The sequence below is a fragment of the Hydractinia symbiolongicarpus genome, chromosome 5 (genome assembly GCF_029227915.1).
Source record: "Hydractinia symbiolongicarpus strain clone_291-10 chromosome 5, HSymV2.1, whole genome shotgun sequence".
In the NCBI taxonomy this organism is placed as follows: domain Eukaryota; kingdom Metazoa; phylum Cnidaria; class Hydrozoa; order Anthoathecata; family Hydractiniidae; genus Hydractinia; species Hydractinia symbiolongicarpus.
The window spans coordinates 23428224-23452643 of NC_079879.1; the positions used below are offsets into that span (position 1 = coordinate 23428224).

At 34.1% G+C, this 24420-nt stretch overlaps 1 protein-coding gene across 1 annotated transcript; it reads right to left on the reverse strand.

Moving 5' to 3' along the window:
- Positions 1-6932: 6932 nt before the first annotated feature.
- LOC130645502 (protein sidekick-2-like) lies at positions 6933-23503 on the reverse strand. Its single transcript, XM_057451511.1, has 14 exons — positions 23457-23503; positions 18579-18623; positions 18169-18460; positions 17823-17974; positions 16285-16416; positions 15311-15473; positions 14827-14978; positions 13818-14105; positions 13029-13325; positions 11456-11746; positions 10456-10752; positions 9722-10009; positions 9346-9651; positions 6933-7761 (listed from the first exon to the last, which is right to left on the reverse strand). The coding sequence occupies exons 1-14, from the start codon at positions 23473-23475 to the stop codon at positions 7499-7501; spliced, it is 2985 nt and encodes a 994-aa protein (XP_057307494.1). The 5' UTR covers positions 23476-23503; the 3' UTR covers positions 6933-7498.
- Positions 23504-24420: the final 917 nt, after the last annotated feature.

The following is a 24420-nucleotide window of genomic DNA, read 5'->3' on the forward strand; positions in this document are numbered from 1 at the left end:
GCCCAAGATATTTTTCTTTTAATCAGATCTTTTTATTGTGTCCCCTATTTTAAAAAAACTTTTATTCAGGTCTACGTATATGCCATTTTTCTTTTTAACTTTTAGTCCTCATAGTACTTCATAAAGTTGTTTTTTAACTTTCAATGTTTCAAAGGTGGTTTCTACAGAAATAAAAATATTTTGCAAAGGACTGTCTTTTATAATATCATTTGATAAGTATATCAGAGTATGCGACAGTAAACCAAAACTAAGTCAAAATTTAATCGATTAGTTGCAATGGTTACTGGTTGCTAGGCAAAATATATTATTTCGACGCTCAACGACAAACCAAATAGCCGAATAACGAGCACTCCTACATGCGCCTTTTCGACCGCGTATGTTTCGCAAGGGTCACGTATATGGATGGTAGCACCGACAATTCCGGAGCTTGACTTGTCTTCCAAGGACAGTTTCTCAGCAGAATAACTGAAGAGTAGGATTTCGATTTGGAAGCGGGAGGTACTAGTATTACGCCGTACTAATACTAGCAGCGACAGGAGAAGTTGTACAGTATGGGTGTTTTGGTCTTGAGAATTCTTTATTCTCCTGGTTTCGGATGTCAGATGGCAAAAAAAGAGTTTAAAGTTTTTTTTTTGAAAAATCTTTCCTTGGGGATCGACAGAATGACTACAACAGCATTTCTTCGACCTCCAAAGCAACAAATACCTAAGTCGAGTAAATTCTGAAGAATTCACTTCTGTCAGAAAGCTATCTTAACGATGCACCCTCATCGTTAAGACAGCTTTCTGACTCCGTGTGGAACACCACATTTAATATTCAGAGCTTTCATACATTGTCTTAGGAGGCCCTAAAGTGTCGTCTAGCAACTGGAAAGCATTAAACATCGACGGAGGGGCAAAAAGCTGTCTAAAAATGCGGAAATGGTTGTTACGGGCGTTGCTGTGCAGTTATATTTGCAGTTGGTTGAAAAAAGTGCCGGATTGCGTAATAAAAACTGAAGTTTGTCATAAGCACTAGTTACCACAGTATTGCTGTCTGAAAACGGATAAAACAAAATTATTAAAATTCAGCCATTTGTTTCTATAGTAACCACCTTAACATGCGGTCTTAAACGTAGATGGTATTAGGGTCGCTACAAATGGTCTTGACTAAAAAAAATTGTATGTATTTAAAAGAAACAAATAAATCAAGGACTATTACTACGATTATCTAAAATTTGGGAAAACATATTATAATTTTTACCGGTTTTTATTGTTAATAAACGATTTTTATACATTTTATTTATATCAAGAGAATTTTAAACATTTTGTACATGCATGTTGAAAGACGTTTTTAGTTTTTTGGGGCCTAGACACAACAAAAATATTATTGACATTATCTTCGAGATTCTCCAACTGTAAACATTGCTACCAACATATTTTATTTATCTTCAGTAAGTATGTTCAATTTGCATATAGCTAATGCGCACATCGCGACCGTTATTTTTCAATCTGGTCTAAGTACACACTTCTTTCTAAGAAAAACGAACGGGGACTTCTGTAATCGCAAGGAGTTTGCTCGGACACTTCCCTGTCGGGCAGGTGAAACATGTTTCACAGAAACAGGGAAGAAGCGGTACCTGCTCCTGATGAAGGCCGTTTTGGCAAGCTGATCATTCTCGTTGTTTTGACAGTCCGCTCCGTTCGGTTTTCTTCCGTTCTGTTTCATTCCATTATTCGTCTCAGCATTATTATTAAAAAAATTTTTTTTGCGCAGATAATGTCGCTGAACGCAACATACGCCGGTGAAGGAGATATAAAAAAGACAGAAATTTTCTTCAGCAATCTTAACAATAGCAATATCCAACAAATACGCGGCGAAATTTATAAGTCTATAAATGGTGACAGCTTTTTCCCAATACACACATGGCCTTTAGATATGCAGTTATTGTTCACTAACCTCCCTCTATCCGATTCAGATACATTTAAATTAATTTTATTTATGTTTGGAAATGGTTGCCCCCCACAAATTTGCATACAACATATTTTATGTAGCCACTTTAACAAAAACGCTATGAAAACGATAAAACGCATCCACCAAATTAGATGGATTACAACCAATTTGGAACACAAATTAAACACATGGTATTATTTTGACATATTTGAAAACAAAATGCTCTCTTTGAGTGGGATACCCAGGGGATCGTTATAAAACTATTTCACATGCACCTCCCTTTTGGTCTTCCCCCCCCCCCTCCCCTTTTTAACCCCGACAAAATTAATGATAAAGTGTTGTTCGCTATTTTTTGCTTTAAAATTTTAGTCTTTAATCATGGACTGCGATCAACTCAGTACTGGCGTTCCAGAAGACTTTGACATGTTTGCTCCCCCAGAAGACTCCCCTACCTTCGTGCACCAAAGACACCTCGAAAAAGAAAAAAAACAAAGCTTGGACTTGCTCCTAAAAGAAAAATTAAAAAAAACAGAAATCGAGAACTTTGGGCCATGCATAAATATCATCCCCACCATTTCCCTTACAGAAAACCGAACTACCCACTGGAAGCAGATATGTCAACATACAGCCACCTCCCTTCACCATATTCTTCTGGAGCAAGTCAATGAAAACATCACGCACATACAATCTAAATTAAACCAAATTGAATTACAATTACAGTACATACATATACCTACACCCATACCAGACAACGTAACGTGCGGCCAACCCTCTCCAGGTAAGTCAGGTAAGTATCCCTCTACACCTCTGTCTCCACCTGTGACCACAAACAAGAAAAATCCTAAAACTAAAAGAACTACACTCCTCCCAAAAGAAGAAATTCCAAATCAAACGCAGCGACCAGTACCACTCATGAATCTCAAAATCCGACCACCTAAATTATACTACAAAAACACCAACTCCAATTCCAATCGAAAAAACACCAAATCCAATGACCACCATAAAAATCAAAGAAAACCAAAACAAAACAATTCAACAGCATCAGAAAGCACAATAAAATACAGGGATTATCGCTATTTTTAGTGATATATCTCTCACACACATGCACCTCCCCACTGCCATGGTAAGCCCGTACAAAATTATTTTTCCAAATAAATTTAAATCAACAAATTATGCTATTTTTTAATTTCAACGAATTCCAAATTTGAACAATCTCTGTACCCAACCATATACAAAATATTTTGAGAACAAGCGCGCTCGCAACATGCACTAGTTGCACTATCGCTTGCTATAATTACCAATTTTATCTAAGCTTCTAGGCAAGAGGCTGCGGAGCGATATGCGTGACAAGATTAAAGCCACCGTCTTGCAGTAGTCACAAATTTCTTACCTCAAGTTTCTGGGGCATCGCGGGAATAAATGGTAAAGGGACGCGCGTTAAATTCTTATAGACTGGCAAAGGTTGTAGCTTTTTCACCACGGACTTCTAGGCTACAACCTGTTGGGGCAAAATGCGGCTTATGACTTAATATAAGCGTTATTTAATTTTGCCGATTTACCATAACCACAATTGCTCGCGAAGGGCTGCATGGGAGGGTAAGACGCGAATCGGATTGCGGACGCGTATTGGTGCATTGACGTATAACCGCTGTTCGGCACTGACGCGGTTCATCAGGGTGCGGGGTTAATTGTCCTGTCGTTATCCTTTTTTTTTGGGGGGGGGGGGGTGAAGGGGCGCAGGGGGCACGTGTGACTAGACTTATGGGTTAAAGGGAAAGTTATAGAAATACGGACTAAAGTTTGGAAAAATGGGACACCGCTTGGCACTGGAGCCGTCTATGCGAATACAGGGGTGTTTGTTCTGTCGTTTTATCTTTTTGTGGGAACGAGGGGGCGCGCGGGGCACGCGTGACTTCTATCATAGGTTGGAGGGGCAAGTTAGAGTATCATTTCTTTTTTCGTCACAATTTAGCCTAAATAGAAATTGGGTTGCACTGGGTTGGAATGAGCGTGTTGCTGAAAGTTAAAAACACATACACTTATTTACCTACAGGCACTATTTCCGCAACTTTTAAACTATAAATACAAAGCAACAAATACCTAAGTCGAGTAAATTCTGAAGAATTCACTTCTGTCAGAAAGCTATCTTAACGATGCACCCTCATCGTTAAGACAGCTTTCTGACTCCGTGTGGAACACCACATTTAATATTCAGAGCTTTCATACATTGTCTTAGGAGGCCCTAAAGTGTCGTCTAGCAACTGGAAAGCATTAAACATCGACGGAGGGGCAAAAAAGCTGTCTAAAAATGCGGAAATGGTTGTTACGGGCGTTGCTGTGCAGTTATATTTGCAGTTGGTTGAAAAAAGTGCCGGATTGCGTAATAAAAACTGAAGTTTGTCATAAGCACTAGTTACCACAGTATTGCTGTCTGAAAACGGATAAAACAAAATTATTAAAATTCAGCCATTTGTTTCTATAGTAACCACCTTAACATGCGGTCTTAAACGTAGATGGTATTAGGGTCGCTACAAATGGTCTTGACTAAAAAAAGTTGTATGTATTTAAAAGAAACAAATAAATCAAGGACTATTACTACGATTATCTAAAATTTGGGAAAACATATTATAATTTTTACCGGTTTTTATTGTTAATAAACGATTTTTATACATTTTATTTATATCAAGAGAATTTTAAACATTTTGTACATGCATGTTGAAAGACGTTTTTAGTTGTGATGTGAAGATGCTCTGACCAAGAACAGGGAGAAAATTCATCAAATTTAATTTGTTATTTATTGCCTTAAACCCAAGAAATATTTGCTAAAAAAGGCCAAAAAACAAAGTTTTTCCGAATTAATTTACTTTGGTCATTACATTGTGGAAGGAACAGGTAGACAAGCAAATGATCATATCAAATCTGATATCGTAGTTCTTATAGCTTGATATGGTGTTTCCATAGTAAAACCAACAAACTTTCAACATATAACTTTCATTACATGTCGTATATAACAACATAACGAATCGTAATGGAGTTTCTGCCAGAGCATCACTTGCGCTGATTTTTGGTTTGCCCTGGAAATAATTACATGAGAAGCACTAAATTATGGTAATCTCCACCCCAAACCACGACTCGAATAATTTAAGTTTACAACAAGTCAATGTTTTCTGTTTTTACACGAGATCAAAAACTAGCTTTTCACAGGATTCTCGAGAATCTTGTTTAGATTTTATTATCAAGTTAGGATTCAAACGGACTCAAGTATTCGTCGCAAAAAGTGGTTACCTTTGGCGAACGATTTTACGTTTCCTAGCTTATCAAATTCTTCCGGATAAAGGTCAATAATTGTCGCAATTAGAAAGAGTTACTAGGTCCATCAGAACGCCTTGGTTTGCATGTAATATCTTCTACTACAAACATGGACTGGTTAAAAGGCTCCTGGAGGATGTGTAACTTTCACTTTTGTTATGAGTAAACTAAATGGTGAAATAGGTTTGGAAATTTCGTTTTTAAACTACTCTGAAGTTACTTGCGTATGCGGGCTTCAACGCCACTCAATTTTGTCGCAACCATTGTCACGAAGGAACAAGTTGACATTCGTACGACTTTTTTCAAATAAACATGTTAATCATTGTTTGCGCCAATACGGTTGGCCCCTTTGTCACTTCCGATGTTCCGATGTTCATCTTAGTGTGCATTAAAATTCTATTCAAATTGCTATTGCTTCGGCATCCCTTTGACATCCATGCGTGATGTGCATTTCACTGCCTTTTGACAAAAAACAATACGTAATCCTTTAGCACGCCGTTTGTTTATATGTAAAAAAACGTGATTTTCAGGCAAAGCACGACTACTCTGGAGATGTTATGTTGTTTTTATCTCTCAGGGGAAGAGTGAGTTGTCATAACAACATTTAATTACCCTTGTTGTTTACAAAATCCAGCTTTTTTAACCAGTTTTTTACCTTCTGTAAGAACATAGTCATAAGTTTGTTTTTCTTATGACTATGGTAAGAAGCAGAATATGCTCAAAGATTTACTAAAATTTAGCATAATAAAGTTGTGAGTCAAGATTGATTCAAGGAAAGAAAAAAGTAGAAGAGTTAATTGTTATTTTTCTTTTTAAATGGTGTAATTTCATTTATGGATTCGAAAGATACTAAAATTTTCGTTAAGACCTATTTCCATTTCTTTGATTCTGCTGATACACAAAACACATATCAGCCATTTTGAAATGAACAAATCATTTACGTAATGTTATGGCTTATTAAAGGGGAACTCCAGTAATAATCACTTTTTTGTTTTTTGTTTTTTATGTACTCAGAAAAGCATAATAAATCAAAAAAATCTTACTTCACTTGTTTTCCTTATTTAAAATTGTTGTACTAGCCTTCGCATATTCAATTTTTTTCTCTTAAAAAACACAGACAGGCGCGATTTCATTTAGGACTGGACCCGATTATAAATAATGACATCACATCACACAGAAAGTTTAAGCGAGCGCAGAGAAAATGGTTAGTTGCTCTGCGTTTCAATGTACCAATCGACCAGAGAAGTGTAAAGAAGTAAGTTTTCACAGAACTCCGTCTGTGAAAAAGAAAGAACTCAAACAAAAATGGCTAAACAAAATACGTCGTGCAGGTGAACTACCAAGCGAGCAAAGTTCTTATACTTGATTGGCGCACTTCACAGATAGTTCTTTTAAAAGAAATCTCCAGGAAATAAACTTCCATATTAAAATATTGCCACTTTGTAAATGCAATTTAGCTAGTGATCGCGATCAAAGTTTCTCATTTCTTCTCATTTCATTATTTGTACTTATATCCACAGAACACAACCAAATAACGTTTTGTACATTTTTATATTAAACAAAAGAACATTATACCAATTTCCAATACAAACACCGACAAAAAAGTTTTCTATTTACACATGTATCTTTTGTAGCGCTTAAGTTATTCGATTGTTTTCTCGACCAATGAAATTTACTAAACTGACACGCGCTAGAATTTAAAATGACAACATGAACAGATTTGCAACTGATCGCATCACGAATGATTTTAATAGAAACAAAAGAGTTCAATTTCCTTCCTTATTTCTACCTCCATGGTGCAATAGAAGCTACCTTATAATATATACAAAGCGTGGTTTGCTAATAAAGCAGACGATTTTGGTGCAAACACTTTAGTGGAAACACTTAAAAATGACATATATAATATTTCATATTCCCATGTATATCAAATATTTACCATTAATATAAGGGAAGGATAGGATGGAACTATTTTTCTATCATCACAAATCATACACTTGCTCGAAAATCGTTATGTTGAAAAATCCATGTTTACTGAAAAAAAATGGAGATTTAAAAATGTTAATTAGAAAAAGTCTGCCCCACTGTTTTCGCTTATTTATACCTTTATACGCTTTATCATGGCCAATGTATATTCATAATAAGATCCACATATCATTAAAAAGAAAATCTGGGAATGTTTAATTAACCTGTTTTCGTTTCTATCTTGAATTGGTAATAACGTGCAAATATCGTATTTTGCGTTAGTCAACTAAAAAAGTTACGAGGCCATTAGTTGGTAAAACTTCCAGCCATCTGCGTCAACAAAATTTTTAGCATGATTAGTATAAATCATGTCATTTAATTCGCACACTTTTGTTTCTTTGTTGTAGTTGACAGATTCACAACGTGCGTCGTCTTCGCAGAATGTTAACATGCATTGCACAGCATCAAATGCACCATATTCCACTCGAATCACGTGATTCATCAAACGCTTGTTGTTGAAATAAGCGTTTGATATGTATCTTCGACTTGCTTTTCTGCCTAAAACGAAATTTTAATAATGATTTCAAAGCAGAATTACATTTGTGGGATATTAGGGAAAATATTCAATTTTTCAAAAATTGTTTTGTGTATTATAGTTAAAAAAGTTTTAAAATTTTACTTACGATATTATTTTCTCAAGATGAAGAAAAAATAACTTATTCGTTTAATTTTTGAATTTAATTGGATTTTTTCAATTTAATTTAAAACACGCAAAATGAGCACTTAGATCATTTTTTTATATACCGTAATGATCCGAACAAGCGCCCTGGGCGCTTATTAAATTTTTGGATTTTATGCATTGGCGCTTAATCGAGGGTGGCGCTTAGAAAATGCTGGGCGCTTATAGATTTTTTCTAATGTTATACAAAATAAAGACAACGGTAATTTTCTAATTTTTTTTCTCCTGAAAAATGAAACTGAACAAAAGATGTAACAAAATAAACTTTAGTCTTTCTAGGGTTCTCAATATAAGAAAGAAAAACTTTTAAATAAGCGCCCAGCTTCTCAAGGTAGTTTTCGATTAAGCGCCCACTTTTATCAGGTGGGCGCCTATTGAACTTTGAAGAAATTACCTGGGCGCTTATTCGAGGGAGCGCTTAAAAAATGCTGTCTGTCTGTCTGTCTGTCTGTCTGTCTGTCTGTCTGTCTGTCTGTCTGTCTGTCTGTCTGTCTGTCTGTCTGTCTGTCTGTCTGTCTGTCTGTCTGTCTGTCTGTCTGTCTGTCTGTCTGTCTGTCTGTCTGTCTGTCTGTCTGTCTGTCTGTCTGTCTGTCTGTCTGTCTGTCTGTCTGTCTGTCTGTCTGTCTGTCTGTCTGTCTGTCTGTCTGTCTGTCTGTCTGTCTGTCTGTCTGTCTGTCTGTCTGTCTGTCTGTCTGTCTGTCTGTCTGTCTGTCTGTCTGTCTGTCTGTCTGTCTGTCTGTCTGTCTGTCTGTCTGTCTGTCTGTCTGTCTGTCTGTCTGTCTGTCTGTCTGTCTGTCTGTCTGTCTGTCTGTCTGTCTGTCTGTCTGTCTGTCTGTCTGTCTGTCTGTCTGTCTGTCTGTCTGTCTGTCTGTCTGTCTGTCTGTCTGTCTGTCTGTCTGTCTGTCTGTCTGTCTGTCTGTCTGTCTGTCTGTCTGTCTGTCTGTCTGTCTGTCTGTCTGTCTGTCTGTCTGTCTGTCTGTCTGTCTGTCTGTCTGTCTGTCTGTCTGTCTGTCTGTCTGTCTGTCTGTCTGTCTGTCTGTCTGTCTGTCTGTCTGTCTGTCTGTCTGTCTGTCTGTCTGTCTGTCTGTCTGTCTGTCTGTCTGTCTGTCTGTCTGTCTGTCTGTCTGTCTGTCTGTCTGTCTGTCTGTCTGTCTGTCTGTCTGTCTGTCTGTCTGTCTGTCTGTCTGTCTGTCTGTCTGTCTGTCTGCTTAGCTGCGCAATAGCGAGAAGCACGCAATGTGGTATAAAAAGGACGGGCGAACCCGTGGATTTTCCACGGGCTAACGACTAGTATAAATAAAACCTTTAAAAAATAAGATATTTTGTGAACATTAATTCTTTTGGATATGTACGACGAATTTGAATATCACAAACATAAAAATATAAAATATGAGTCCACTCACATAATATGTTTTGAAAAGTGTAATTTCCAATGACACCAATCCCATCTTCAGTAAAACCTGCCATAGTAACATTATACGTGGTAACAACTGGATCAGAACTTCTGTGGTACTGGAGCGTAGCTCTCGAAGCAGCGGAAATATTAAAAACGGTTTCCCCTCCTCCATTTGGCCTGCTAATATTTACTTGATATGACAAAATTATACCATTGCGATCATTCTGGGGAATCTCTCCTATCTTTATCGACAGCTGTGACCCACTTGTAAAGCAAGCATGTACTAACGTTGGTGGCTTAGTCGGCCATGATGCTAAAATTAATTTCTTTCATTAGACATGTTCAAAGAAATTACTTTTTTTATATCGGAAGTTATTGCTTACCTTTAGGCTCTGTAGCGAATATGATCGATTTACTAAATGCTCCAACACCTAAAGCATTTTTCCCTGCCACTTGATATTCATAAGGTATTTCCGCATCAAGACGATTAATTATCATGCTCATTTGATCTGTGGTAACCTCTCTCCAATCAGCATCGACGAGTTGTTTATATCGAACATGGTATATCTCAGCGCCTTGACTTTCGTTAGCTGGGATTGTCATCCAGTTAACGACCGCGGATGTTAAATTAATCGAAGTAATGGTGATGTCCGAAGGTGGTGCCGTCGGGGCTAAATAAAAATAAAAATTCAAGAAATAAATTAAATATAAAAATAAATATTACTAAAACCGAAATAAATTAAATTCTGCTATATTACTTTTACAAAAATAGATACTTTTTATAAAAAATTCACATTAAATAGTTTAAAATTATAGCAAGAAAAAGAAACCAAATTTGTAGAAATGAAATATTTATTTGTTTGTAGATTATTGCAACACGCCCAAGGCAATATATTTTACTCCGACCATAGATAAAGCAAAAAAAGTACCATAGATCTGCTCATAAAACAATTGATTTCTTTTGTAGAGGTCATACTCGTCAATTGGAGTGTAATTAAAGTGCTATAAGTTACTTTGTATCCCAGAATTAGATATGTATTTGCTGATAGCCGCACTATTCAGTGTTTTAGTTCAACAAAAGTAAAAAGACAGACACTAGCCATGTATGTGTTCTCACCTGAAAAGATTTGTTGTACAGTAAGCACGTTGGTGAAAACACCAAGTCCAACAGATGTCTCACCAGCTATTTTAAAATAATAAGTCTTCCAAGGTTCCAAATTATCAATATCAGCTATGGTTTCATTTGGACCAGCCTGATACACTGAAGTTACAATTGAAGCTTCTTCCCAATACAACACGTAATAGTTAGTTAAAATCCCATTTCGGTAAGGAATATCTATCTGATCCCATGTAGCGCGGACATGATGATAATTTATTGCATTCACAGAAAAATTTCCAGGACTTTTTGAAGGAACTGGAGAAACAAAATAAAAAGACAATTTAGTTATCTCCATTCTATTTTTTTAGTAAACACAACATGTATTAACTGGAAGGATAATGGTTACGCTGCAGTAGAAATTCAAGAATATCTAATGGGAGTAAAAAGATGCTGTATTTGAATTATTAGTCGGAAAACATTTTGTGGATTCGGTAAAGATATGAGAAACCTGGCGACTGTAGATACCATATTTGTTTATGTTTTTAAAACCTCTAAAATTGTGTACATTATGCATTTGTATTTTGAACCAAGCAGTTCAGGAAATTTTATGTGTTTTTTAAAAAATTGATTTTGAATTTTAATTTTCTTGTCTACTCACACCCCGTTTATGCTAAGTAAACTTTAAACCACTCAATATCATATCTTTTTTATGGGAAACTTTTCACCGGTGAGTAATAGCTCCCAGGGTCACTTTGATGTTGTCGCTAAAAGGATTATGAACTTCTGGGGAAATGTATTTTGCCGTAAACCAAAATGTATCACTTTCTTTCCGTTGTATTTTCAGACTTTACTAACCGTTTTCATACAATTAAAACTTAAACCTTTCCCTAAAATTATTTTACGCGTAATTTCAGTACTTGAGTTCACGCTATAAGGAACTTATTCGAGCGATTGCACAAAAATTGGTACGCACGAAAATTAAAGTGAATAAGGCAGATGTTTAAACTAGCTAACTCACCGTCAGGCTCTGTAGCAAATATTGTTGAATTGCTAAAGTTAGCAGCACCAAAAATGTCACTACCCCCAGCTACTTCATATTCATAGAATACTTCGGGAAGAAGTTGATCAATTGTGGTGCTTGTCTGATATGTGATGACTTCCGTCCAATCAGCGTCATTGAGTGGTTTATATCGAATGTAGTAGAGACCGAAACATTTTCTCTGTTCAATCGGAATTGGCTGCCAACTTATGTCTACAGCATATGGATTTCGTGTAACGATTGAAATGTTAAAAGGTGGCAACTTAGGATCTACAAAATAAGTAAGCATCAAAGAAAAAACTTTTTCAATGTTGTTGCGCAAATCAAAGCTTTTGTGTTGTGCTTAGCTCTATTTGGTCCATATTATGATTCGGGGAAGGAGGAGATCGCCCCGAATCTTAATTGAATCAAACTTAGTACACTTATACCCTGCCATGAAAAAAACAAGATGGCAGCATGATACTTTTGCTTATGTCAGCACTTTATCTGTGACGTCATCAGAAATTTGAATTTTGTCCAAAATACGCACTACATGTTTTTAATTGAAATTTCCAAATGAGGCTTAAAATGCTTATAAAAGTACTTTTTTGAAAAAAAATATCGTATTAAATTTTTAAAACACTCAAGAGAAGTTTAGCAAAAGTAGCAAATATAAATGTGTTGAATGGAATGAGAATTGACCACTTGTCCTAACTGAAGAGAGTGCTGTGCGTACGTGATTTTCGTAGCTCGAATATAAGTGTTATATATGTACTGCCCTTTGCAGAGCCCTTGTGGATGGCATTATTAGGATTGAAAAGGCAAGCCTAGATAAATAGTTCCAAAAGCTGAAAAATATACCTTTAGTGGTAAACTTATGACCAGAGGTCTTTCATCACGTTTACCTTAGAAAGACTTTTTTATCGCGAAGGTTTCGTTTCTAGTTTAAGGGGGCTACAAAATAGTTGATGTGAAAACTTTTACGTGGATTTTACTCTCAATCCTCGCACATTCTGAGTGCAGATGTGAAATAAATAGACCATTCGAAAGATCAAGTACAAGAAATTATACGCACTTTACAACTGTATAAACATCCGGGATTTTTTCAGTATACTTTTTAGCGCTTAAGGAAGCTACAGTCTGTAAAATATATTACATAATAGTTAATCAAAAGTTTGTTTTGACAAAACAGGGCCAAGTAGGTGGCTACCTAGTAGCTACTTAGCAAGTAGCTGCCTAGCTACTTAAAAAAGGTTTGCAGTTAATTTTATCAGAAGGCTTGGTTCCATAGCATGGTGTATGCTTATATCGAATAAGCTATGCATATCAATTACACGTAGGGAACTTTTCCTTCATTTTCGGTGATATTAGGAAGTGCAACGTGATATTTAAAATGATTTTCAACGTTGTTCTTGTTCTTAATGCTCATATTTTTTACACTGCTATTTGCCCGACTTTTGTGGACGTTACTAAATTCCAAGTTTTGTAGCCCCTTTAAAAGTATTATTTTAAAACTATTAACTGTTATTTTAGGCAAGCATTACCAAAAATTAAAAGGAATAGTTGTTTTCACCTGCATAGACTTGTTGTACATTTACGATGCTTGAAAACACTCCCAATCCTGCAGAGGTTGACCCAGCTACTTTAAAAAAGTAACTCTTCCAGGGTTCCAACTGATTGATATTAGCCTGTGTATCATCTGGACCTACTGAATGCAGAGAAGGTTCTGCTGAGCCATCCATCCAATACTGAACAAAATAGTTAACCAAAATTCCATTCGTCAAAGTAGCGTTTATCGGATCCCATGTAATGCGGACATGGTGACAATTTATTGTGTGCGCAACAACATTTTCAGGACCTTTCGACGGAACTAAAATAGAATTTACGTATAAGGCCTTTAAGAAAGAAAATTCACTTGCATAATTTTCCTGAGTTTTAGAAAATAAACGCATTCATTAGGTAATTCCAGTCCCTTGCATTATTCTCAAATGTCACAAACATTATACAATCCGTCGCACTATAAATGATTTACAGTTTTAGATCCGATTTTATGCATTTCTGATGTATTCATTTGAAAGTTTCGTTAATTTGGAAGTCTACTATATTTACGTTAGCGTACATTCTAAAAGAATTAGATTCCGTTTATCTATGATTTCCGAAGGCTGGTGACGTCAGAGGGGAAGGAATAGAGATTAGTAAAAATTTTCATGAAGTATTGCAAAGTTGTTGTGTATTTCTGTAATTCTTAATGAAAAACACCCAAAATGGAACAATTTGAGCTCATGTTGGGGTGAAGTCTGAAATACTCTCGTTTTGGCGCCTGTCCATAAAGTAGAGTTTTAGTAGTAAACGGTTCACCAACCTCCCTCCAACGTTGTAACTGAAACAACAGGCGTAAAAACATCGTAATCTCGTAAATAATTTGTTGCCGTCAATTGAACATGGTAATCTGTCAGAACTTTTAACCCTGTCACTGTGATCGTAGAACTTGTGGAAACTAGTTTGCTTGTGAATTCACTTGCTTCCACTTCTTTGTAGGACACATAAAAGGTGCTGTTAAAACCAAGCGCTGAAGGTCGTTGTATTTCTACTGTGATGGTGTCAGCTGTTGCTACGGTGTTTCTAATGGCAAGTAATCTCTCACTAGAAACTAAAAATAAATGGAGTGAAGTGATATAATTAGGAGCCAGAAAGTACTATCTGCAGGCGTACGTTAGAAATTTAAGAATGGCAACATGCTGTAAACAAGAACGGGACAGCACAGTGAGAACAAAGCCAACTACAGGGTTTTATTTAATTATCAAAGTCATAAAAAACAACACTACATTCCAATATTTCTTATCATATTGAATACATTTATGATAAACAAAGTTTGAAAAACAAAGTTCATTCTTTACAGCTTCTTTACCAAAATGTTTAGCATTGTTCAAATTACTTTAGGAGTTGACTTGTGGATAAAAAAAATATGTTAAATAAATATCATTTGATTATAAATGAATAAAAAGTTTTGTAAACAGAGTCCATATATTCTATGTAATCAAAGCTAGTTTTCTCTTGGGTCGCTTAGCAGTGTGTAACAATGTGCTATTTCTTGAGGGCGATTGTTTTCATCATAGATAAAGCAAGTTGTTTAATAACGCAAGCGATAGACATGTCCTGGGGAAAAAGTTGGACCTTTTTTGGCTTTTTCCTTTATATAATCTTTAAAAGATATCTATAACATGTTATATTTACCTTAGGTTCCTGAAAGTGGAGCATATGTAGAGTTACAGAGTTGTATAATTTAGGCATTATAAATTTTTTTAATAGTCAGTGCACGTCTTAAAGAAATATTATTGTTGCTAAGAAAAAATAAAAAATAAACATCTTACTGCCAGAGGTGATAAAATTTTCTCCAATTAAGATTCCGTTAATCGTTTCAAATAGAGACAATGGAACTATGTCTGCTACCCGTCCAACCGCTGTGAGATAGACATGAATGTACTCACTTCTTCCAAAGAGGAGTTTAGTTGTCATTTTTTGTCTATGGTAATTAATCTCTATATAATTATCGAGGTGTTCCATTCTTTTACACAAATCATTTAGTATAGCCCTACTCAATTAACAGGATAAACGTAAAAAAGAAAAAACGATAAAAATAATACATATATACGGCCTAATTAAGACAGTATTCCGAAACAGACGGGTTGACAGGTGGCTGGAATTATTGGACTTCCGCACTCTACTTGATATAATTGTGTTTCATTCGGTGGAAAGGAAAAAGAGAACAAAAAACTTGCCTAGTTATCGGTCGGATAGCTAAATTTTCATTTCCAGCAACTCTACTCTTGAAAAGATTAGTACGCCTTAACTTACCCTGAGATGGATATATCTTTTCCATCCACTTCCAACTTAAGACTTGAGGAACCAACAGATGTTTTCACTTCAAATACAGCCTCTCTTTCAACTATTCGCCCATACATCACGAGGTATATTCCCACCGTTTCATCAGGATTGTCGGAAAATCGTACAGGTAAAGCTAAGAAAATAATAAAGTATAGAAATACGGTTTCATATGGATTTGAGAGCTACAAAGTTGTAATAATTAGAAACTGCGTTCTTTGAAAAACAAAAGACATTTTAGGAGCAAACTAAAAACTTAAAGCCATTTTTCATTGAGATCGATCCGTATTGCAAACATTTGGAGTCATTATGTTGCATCAACCACGCTATTCTTGTATGTACTACTTTTGCTTAGAATTAGTCTCCCTTAATTACACATTACGTATGAAGTTTATGTCGGATGCCCTGATCAGACAACTTATATTTTTGTGACTTCGTATTCTGCTGCAATTTGTTCTTCTGGACAAATAAATCGAATTGGATTGAATTAAAAATGTTAGAAACTGTGTCTATACTTATTCGTAAAATGCGTGATGCAACATAAAAAAATTTCGCCATTTCACGTTAATGACGTTAATTAGATTCTCCGTATGAATAATTGGAGGCTTCTTTTCTTCCAGAGCTCCACTATTTTAACACCATTTGACTTTTTCTTGCAAAAAAATTCACAGGTGCTTTATCAGTTTTTTCAAAAAAAATAGATTTTTTTGGCTTTTTATAAATAGACAATCACCAAGTTTTTTTGTGGAACGACTGCAGGAATATGAAACAATCTGAGCAGCGTTACTACGCCATTTAAAAACTGTAGCGTTGACGTTGGTAACGCCTGATTTCTCGGGCAGTATATAAAAAATCCTGAAGTACGCGTAAAGTAACTTACCGTGAAATACACCGCAATATAACAAAACAGAAAAAAAATTAAGACTTTCAAACAGTCATTTTCTAACCGTTTATTTGAAAAAATTCCGGTGCGGTGATGATATCTGGCGAGTTCGGAAAGTTTGGAGATGATCTTAGCTGTTCTAAACTTCCAACGTTCCGAAAAAATCTTGCAATGCTCTTCTTTCTTCTAAAAAAGTCTAAAACAAAGAAGGTATTTCAGTATTTAGTATTTCGTTCAAAATTCGAAAATTATTTTAATTTTTACCCCGACACCACTCCTGTTTCTAAAGTTTTAAAAGAAAGGTAGTGGTTGTAAATTTAATGATAAGGCGTGCAATTGAAGTTAAAATTATTTCCATTCCACAGTTTATACTTTTCGTTAAGAAAAAATATAATTACGTCATTAAAGGTTGACTTGCGCTCACTTGAACGGATGCTCCTTTACGTAACTAACCATCCCATTTCTCTAAGTCGAATTTCATGCAGAGTTTTAAGCGTCGTATCGAAATTTTAACAAAATGTTTTTAGATTTTTAAATATGCATAGGTAATTACTACATTTTTATTATTAAAAAAGTAGCTTAAAAACTTTACATGTAAAGAAGATAAGGTGTTAAAGCCTCATTATATGTTGACTTTGCTTTAGTTTATACCAATTAATTTCATAGTATGCTACTCTGTGATGTGGATTGCTATTGTAATTATACTTGTTGAACTATGTAGTACATTATAATCATGCTGTTTCGTCTAATTATTTGATTAATTGCAGTATGGGGCGTTGCGGAACACAAACCACATTAGAAAACCTCATATATTTTTAAATATTTAAAATATTGTTAGCACAGCCACCATTACCAGTCTCAAAAAACAATGAGCAAGGACGATGTTTTAAATTCAGATGTTAACATTTTCATTGCTGAAATAATGAAATATATGAAATAATGAAATAATGAAATAATGGCTTGATCTATTGTACTTTTTTAGTTAGTAGTTAGTTAGTATTTGAATCATTGATTTACAAAGAGATATGTAACATAGAATTTTCAGAACATTTACGATCGATTTGAACGACATCCAGTTACTTTTTCAGCATAGTGGTTTATGTAAATGTATAAGTTGTTGTAAAGTAGCTATGTAATTTTATTCAGATGTAATGTATGTATTTTAAAAACTGGTTTTAGCTTAAAAGCAATTCTTATTTACATTGAGGACTTCTTAGGGTTTTATATTGTTAATAATATTGGAATGTAAATAAACAATGGTTATAACACGTCTTCTTTTAAAAGCACGACGTTAACTTTCAGAGTTAGATTGCAACGAATTTCCAAACAAATTCTTTATCACTGCTTTTGTTTTTAATTTTAGATCTCATTGCTATATACTGGTCGCTGTTTACAACCTGTTGCGGGTTTTTTTCATCAATATTGTTTTTGACTGATAAGAGAGAGAGAGTTGGCTCGTCACCATTGAAAAATGAATTTGTCCTTGTATCACCCATTTACGACATAACCCAACACAGAAAAAGCCATTTTAACAGAGCATATTGAACGCATAAGCACCCTTCGTCTAATTTGGAGACTGCACCATGATCGTAAGTTACTTACGTGGAGCGACATAAGTAGTAATGGGCGACAGAGTGTTATTTTTCTTCTCACCAACAAATAGCCAGTTACTTTGATCGGTCATAGCTTGATGATACACCGTAATACAATATCGCTTTCGAAGTGCAGAGTTGATTGTAATATTTTTTGATTCACTACAAAAGAAAATATAAATATTATAAGTCAGAACTGTTTGTGGCAAAATGTACAAATTAAACGCTACTGCTTTAATGTTTTTTTATTCTTTAAATACACATTGCACCTTATCGAGAAAAGATCATGAAGAGTTATGGAAACACCCGTCGTTTCTTATGTGTCGTTTGGGTTGCACAATTCCAACATTGCATACCTATGATATTCTTCATTCACAACTGTGAACGCAGTATTATCTGGGTCCATGCATTGCAAACTAAATGATATTCTGCATAATCCCGAACAGGTCATGTACAGTTGATGAGGGCTTTTCTTTAAGATGTAATATGCTCTAAATCTTGCAACATATTCATACGGAAAGGTGAAATTTTGTTCTGCAAATAAAGGCAAGTGATTGATACTGTATCCCTTTGTCGGATTGGTGTAATCTTCTTTTGGATAAAATAACTCCTTATAAACTCCATCTCTTTCATCCATTCTGAATGCATCTAAAAAGAAAAGGTAGCCACTCTAGCAAAGAAAATCACAAAAACAACAGCAACAGAAACAAAAACAATATAAAACAAGTAAAAAAAGTAAAATGAGGCAATGTAATAAAAATCCTACCATGTTGAAGAGTAATGGTCACATAGTAACCAACCAACATCAGTGCTAAAAGAGAAATGTATGAGGAGGTTAATTCGTGGCATGATTTTTGTAATTCTCGTGGACAAAAAGCCGTGATATTGCTAGCCCGTCTTTAACATTATGTGCGGAAAATAAATGAAGAAATACCACCATAAAACGGGATTAGTAGAATAACCCTATTGGTATGGGCTTTAGATTATGGGAGAAGGGAGGCATAAAGATTTTGCGGTCCATAACTTCTGACGATTATGAAATAAAACTTTGCATAATTGTAGTACAAATTGGGAATAAATTAACATAATTATTCTCTTTTTCCGTAAGGATGTTTGTTTAAAAAATCAGGAAAACTACCATTCCAATAAAAATCCAGTTTAAAAATGTTCTGGTCAAAATTTTGCAGTCTATTTTGATTTTTCTTAGTAGCATAACTAGTTTATAACACTCCTTCTGGTTTTTGCATATAGAAAAGTATAAGTATTGTCAAAATCTTAAACGATCCGATCCATGGAGAGACACCTAAAGTGACAGGTGACAAATTATAGACGAAATGATTGCATTTAAAATATAAACACTGTGAAATTTTTATGCTTACACGACCATTATATAAGAATTTATAATTCTTCCTTCTAATGAGTTTACTATGGTGGTTATAAACAATGTCCAATAACATCATCTGCAAGTGGAGTGAAAATAATTGGAAATGTTGCCACTCGTGAAAATATAAATAATCACAAAATTTTATAATAATTCAGAAAAGGAAATTAAAACATGTGCTTAAAATTTATTTGTTCTAGCCACTTTAAAACGTAAACGAAACTTTTATTAAGTACAGAACATTTATATAGGGGATGTTTTATTGACACTTTTAAAGAAAATTCCGAAAAAATATAATCGACTTTGCCTGGAAGAGAGACAGACAGACACATGCAATTACTGTATTATTATAAAGTGGCGCGTGGTTAAATCCACGGGTTCGCCTGTCCTTTGTATATTGCATTTCGTTTGTCTTGCTACTTGAGGTACCATTTTGCGCACAGACAAACAAAATACGGCTATTATTAAGATGAAAAGTGCTTTACCATAACGTGTAGCAGGGTTTTTTAACTTTGTTTAGTTTAGTATTTTTTGGTATTTTATACGAGAAAGATCAAAACACCTGTACCAATCTGTTGCTTTTTTTATATGGACACTCTTAAAAGGAAAAATTTACAACAATTCTTTCCTTCTTATTTAGAATGGTATTCAAGGTAGAGGAATACATAGTATACGCTACGATTGTCATGTACAGTTTTTGTGAGTTTAGCGCCTCGTAAATTTGTTTATTTTCATTTTATTAGTAGCACCTTCCTAAGCAAAATGAATGGTACAACTCTTATAAAAAGGCGTATTAATTTTTTGGATTTTTTTTATCTAAATTGGCGGCTCAAAAATGGAGTAAATATAAAACTAACACAATAATTAATTTAAATACTCTCAAGCCAATCTGGTGAAGAATGTATGCAAAACAGCAGTAAATTATATTCGTATCAAGTTTTTTTAATTGTTAATGGCAAGGCGTTTTCCCTAACATTTAACTCTTCTTCCGGGAGGTTTTACCTCGACCAGCACAGACTTAACAACGAAAAGCGAGGTTTTTAAAACAGTCGTTAATTAAATTATCACCTCAATTTGCGTATAGAAGATATTTTAAAAATGGGAGTAAGTTGAACCACTTTTTGGGGCTCTTTTTTCTCATTTTGACACGAACGGCGTGAATACATACCACAGGGTGTCCGGATTAGAAGTAAATTGTTTGGTTGTGAAAAAAATTTTATCAGCGTTTATATTTGACTGTTTGGTTAGCCTCACTAATTTCGAAGAATAAAACTTGTTTTTTAAGAGCCAGTTCTAGAGTGTTTAAACCTTAGCTACAAAAACTTTTAAATATCTAACCACTACTCAATATAGCCTTTTCATGATTAGCCGTGGTGGCAAAAAATCAAAACATTGCACGAAAACAAGGGTAGTTTAGATAAATTCAGGACGCCAAGGTGTTTACTAGCTGTCCTGACCTTAATTATCAACAAATGTTGGTTTTATCATTTTCAACTTCCATATTAAAAAGATCGTAGTAGATAAAAGTATACTGAGGGTATTAGTAGTGATAGCGTGCCAAAAATTATGAATATTTATTGATATTAAGTGTGTATTTATAGCAATATTAATGTTGGCTAGCTATACCTAGTTAGCCAACAAACGTCTTGTTTCTTCCTCCTACAAAAAGTTTATGTATTAAATATATGCCGTGTTCTATTTTACATAGTCGTCTTCAATTCAACCCAAGTTTAAGGAATGAAAAAAAAAGAAAAAATTTAGAAGAACAACGACTCTTATAAGAACAAAATATAAATAAGAATTTAATGACATAAAAATTCTAAATTGGGAAAACTCCGAGACTATTTTTGTTTTGTTTTCACAAAATCACTTGGAGCCTTTGAAATAAATATGCTTTAATTGATTATTAAGCATAATTATTTGAACTTTTGTTTTCGAAACTAGCAAATTAAATAAAAACACTCTTTTTTATAGTCTAAAGGCTGAAATACACCGTAAGTTTAAACGAACCGTTTAGTTGTAAGAAAAAACTTATAATTTCAGTTGCAGGTAATACACCTGTGTACACGATAAGTTAAAGAAGTTTTTGATCCAAGAATAACACAAGAAAATTCTAAGTAGATATACAATAGGTAAACATAGGTTATTGAGATTTATTAACCCGAGGTGATTTATATTCAACGACGCGCAGCGGAGTTGAATATAATATCACCGAGGGTTAATAAATCCAATAACCTATGTTTACCTATTGTATATATGTTTTATTATATACCCAAAAGAGATTTCTTTGTTTTGATGTTTTTGTAAAAAGAATTTTCTCGACAAAAAAGTTCCCGCCATTTCACGTGTTTGGAAATCGACCAATCAGAAAACGGACCACTAAGAAACAACCAATCACAGTTAATTACGATAAAAAGTAATGAGGCGGAAAGGATAAAATCAAAACATGCGTTTACGAATGTTTTGTCAAAACTATTGTTACGTCACAAGCATTGAATAATACGGGTGGAATACGATTATTTATTCAATGGCTGTTTTTGCTTACGGGTATATAATAATAATATATATTTAAGTACACGTAATTCTTGTACTTCTTTTTTAAATGATAACTCATGTCGCAAACCTAATTTGTAAAATATTCATTTATTTTTGCAAGAGACATTTATCCCAAAATATGATTAAAAAAAATTACACTTAGAAAATTTAGGACACATTTTATCTGTTAAGCATTCGTCACTTCGTTCATTCAAGATGCATTTGTTCACATCCTCGCATGTTTATGTTACACAAGTTAATAATTTATCGAGCAGAATATGCTTTTCGAGACCGTAATGGCGGCTAACTTAGTATCATTTTGAAAGAAACAAAAGAAAACAAAGTTTAAATTCACATTCTAAATTTAGCCGAACTTGTTATCGTTAGTTTTCCTTAAAAAAACAAAGAGAAATGTATAAACTGGTTTCTACTCTACACATGACATGATCCAAAGTCGCTTCTTTTGCGTCAGGTAAAAAGCGTGTACAATTCGCTAGTAGTATTTTCTGGAGCTTCCTTATCATGAAATAACCCATGTCGCGGTCCACACAGGTCACAAAATTCGGAAAATATTGTGGTCAGCAACAATTAACATGTTTTAAAAGTTAGCACGTTTTAAAAGTTGGCATGTTTTATAAGTTAGCATGCTTTAAAAGTTAGCCTGTTTTAAAAGTTAGCCTGTTTTAGAGGTTAGCCTGTTTTAAAAATTAGCCTGTTTTAAAAGTTAGCCTGTTCTAAAAGTTAGCCTGTTTTAAAAGTTAGAATGCTTTAAAAGTTCGTCTGTTTTGAAAGTTAGCTTGTTTTAAAAGTTAGCATGCATTAAGAGTTAGTATGTTTTAAAAGTTACCCTGTTTTAAAAGTTAGCATGCTTTAAAAGTTAGTATGTTTTAAAAGTTAGTATGTTTTAAAAGTTAGCATGCTTTAAAAGTTAGCATGTTTTAAAAGTTAGCATGCTTTAAAAGTTAGCATGTTTTAAAAGTTAGCATGCTTTAAAAGTTAGCATGCTTTAAAAGTTAGCATGTTTTAAAAGTTAGCATGTTTTAAAAGTTAGCATGTTTTAAAAGTTAGGCTGTTTTAGAAGCGTGCTGGAGAGCGACTAGCAAATCTAAAACTCTAATTGCTTCACCTACGTGCAAGCAAACGTAGCTGGTTTGTCGCTTACTTACTGTAGATCATTGACCGTCGGACTCTTTTGTTCATAATTGAATAAAAACGATAAAACTGCCTTCTATTTTTCTTGTTAAAGAATTAACTTTTTAATTTTTAGTCCAATAATTTATATTAAGGGGTACCTTTTTTTGCTATGTGACAACAGACAATATATCCAACAGCTTAACCTAAAGTCGTTTAATGAAGTGTTGGAATAGTTTTGGGAGATGGATACGCGGCCTTGAGATTGCAAAGCAAGCCTATTTCTAAGCCCAATTTGAGTCTTTTGACCTTTAGCATCTGGACTGGTAAAAATGTAAAATTTGTTTAAACACCAATCTATAAGGCCCGGAGATTGTTGTTTGCCCACTTGCCACAAATGTAACTCACTGCTATTTTTTGAGAAAGCTTTTGTAAGGCCACTGACGGTGCCAGTTTTTTTTAAATATTTAGTTGTTATGCCCATGAATGGATTTTTTTCTCGCAAACAGACAGCTAACTAAAGACAAATAGAAAAATTAAAAATTTTGTAAAAAATATGTTATATAAAATATAATATATAAAAAAGTCTTTACTTACAATAAGAAATATATTTCATCCTGATAATGGTATATTTCTTCCTCTTCTTCCTCTAAATATTTACAATCAAAAAGAAATTGATAACAAATTTGTCACGAAGAGTGATATGAATCAGTTATTCAGGGTAGATGGTTAAGAAAATGAATAGTGTTATAACCGTATATTCAGGAAAATGTACTTTTATTTTAAAAATAAAAATAAAAATAAATAAATAAATAAGTAGAAAATTGTTATGTTAATAATTGCAGCTATGCCCCAGTACGTTTTTTTTCTTGATAGCAGAAAGCGCCGATTAGAAACAAAGAGGTCTGCAAACGAAATTGACTGAGATGACCGAGTATTTTGAACAATTTTTGTAACTTATAGTTAAACTTTGTTTTCAGGGAAACGTTATTGAAATGTTAACGATTATGTTATGTTGTAAAGTTGTACTAATAAAAGTAATAAAAATATTACAGTTTTTTGCTGGTCATAAAAGCAGGATGTAGTCAAATATATTTAGAATTATTTATTTAAAAAATAAGAATGCTAGAGAACTAATTTTGCGAATAAAATTTTGGTATTAAATAATTCGAATGGTGAATTTAAAAAACGCATGTCTAAAAGCCAAAAAAAACCAAAGCGGCTTGTGCTTCATTTTTTAAATCTATAATTATCCTAAGCTAAAATCAGAAATACTATAAATGCACGTGTCTATTTTCTACTCAATTTTCTTCGCGCTCTTGGAATAAAATTAAAAAATGAATATTATTTCTTTGAAATAAACAACAAACTTTTTCAAAAATTTCATTTTGCAGTATAATTTATTCAAGTTATCATACTTTCTAAAAATTATGCATTAGAAAAGGAATGAAAATAGCGTAAATTTTATTTGTAATTAAAACCCCTTCGCGCTTAAAACTTAATATTGCTATCCATCTGGATTTTGGAAGCGAGCAACACGAGTTTTTAGGCATTCTCATTG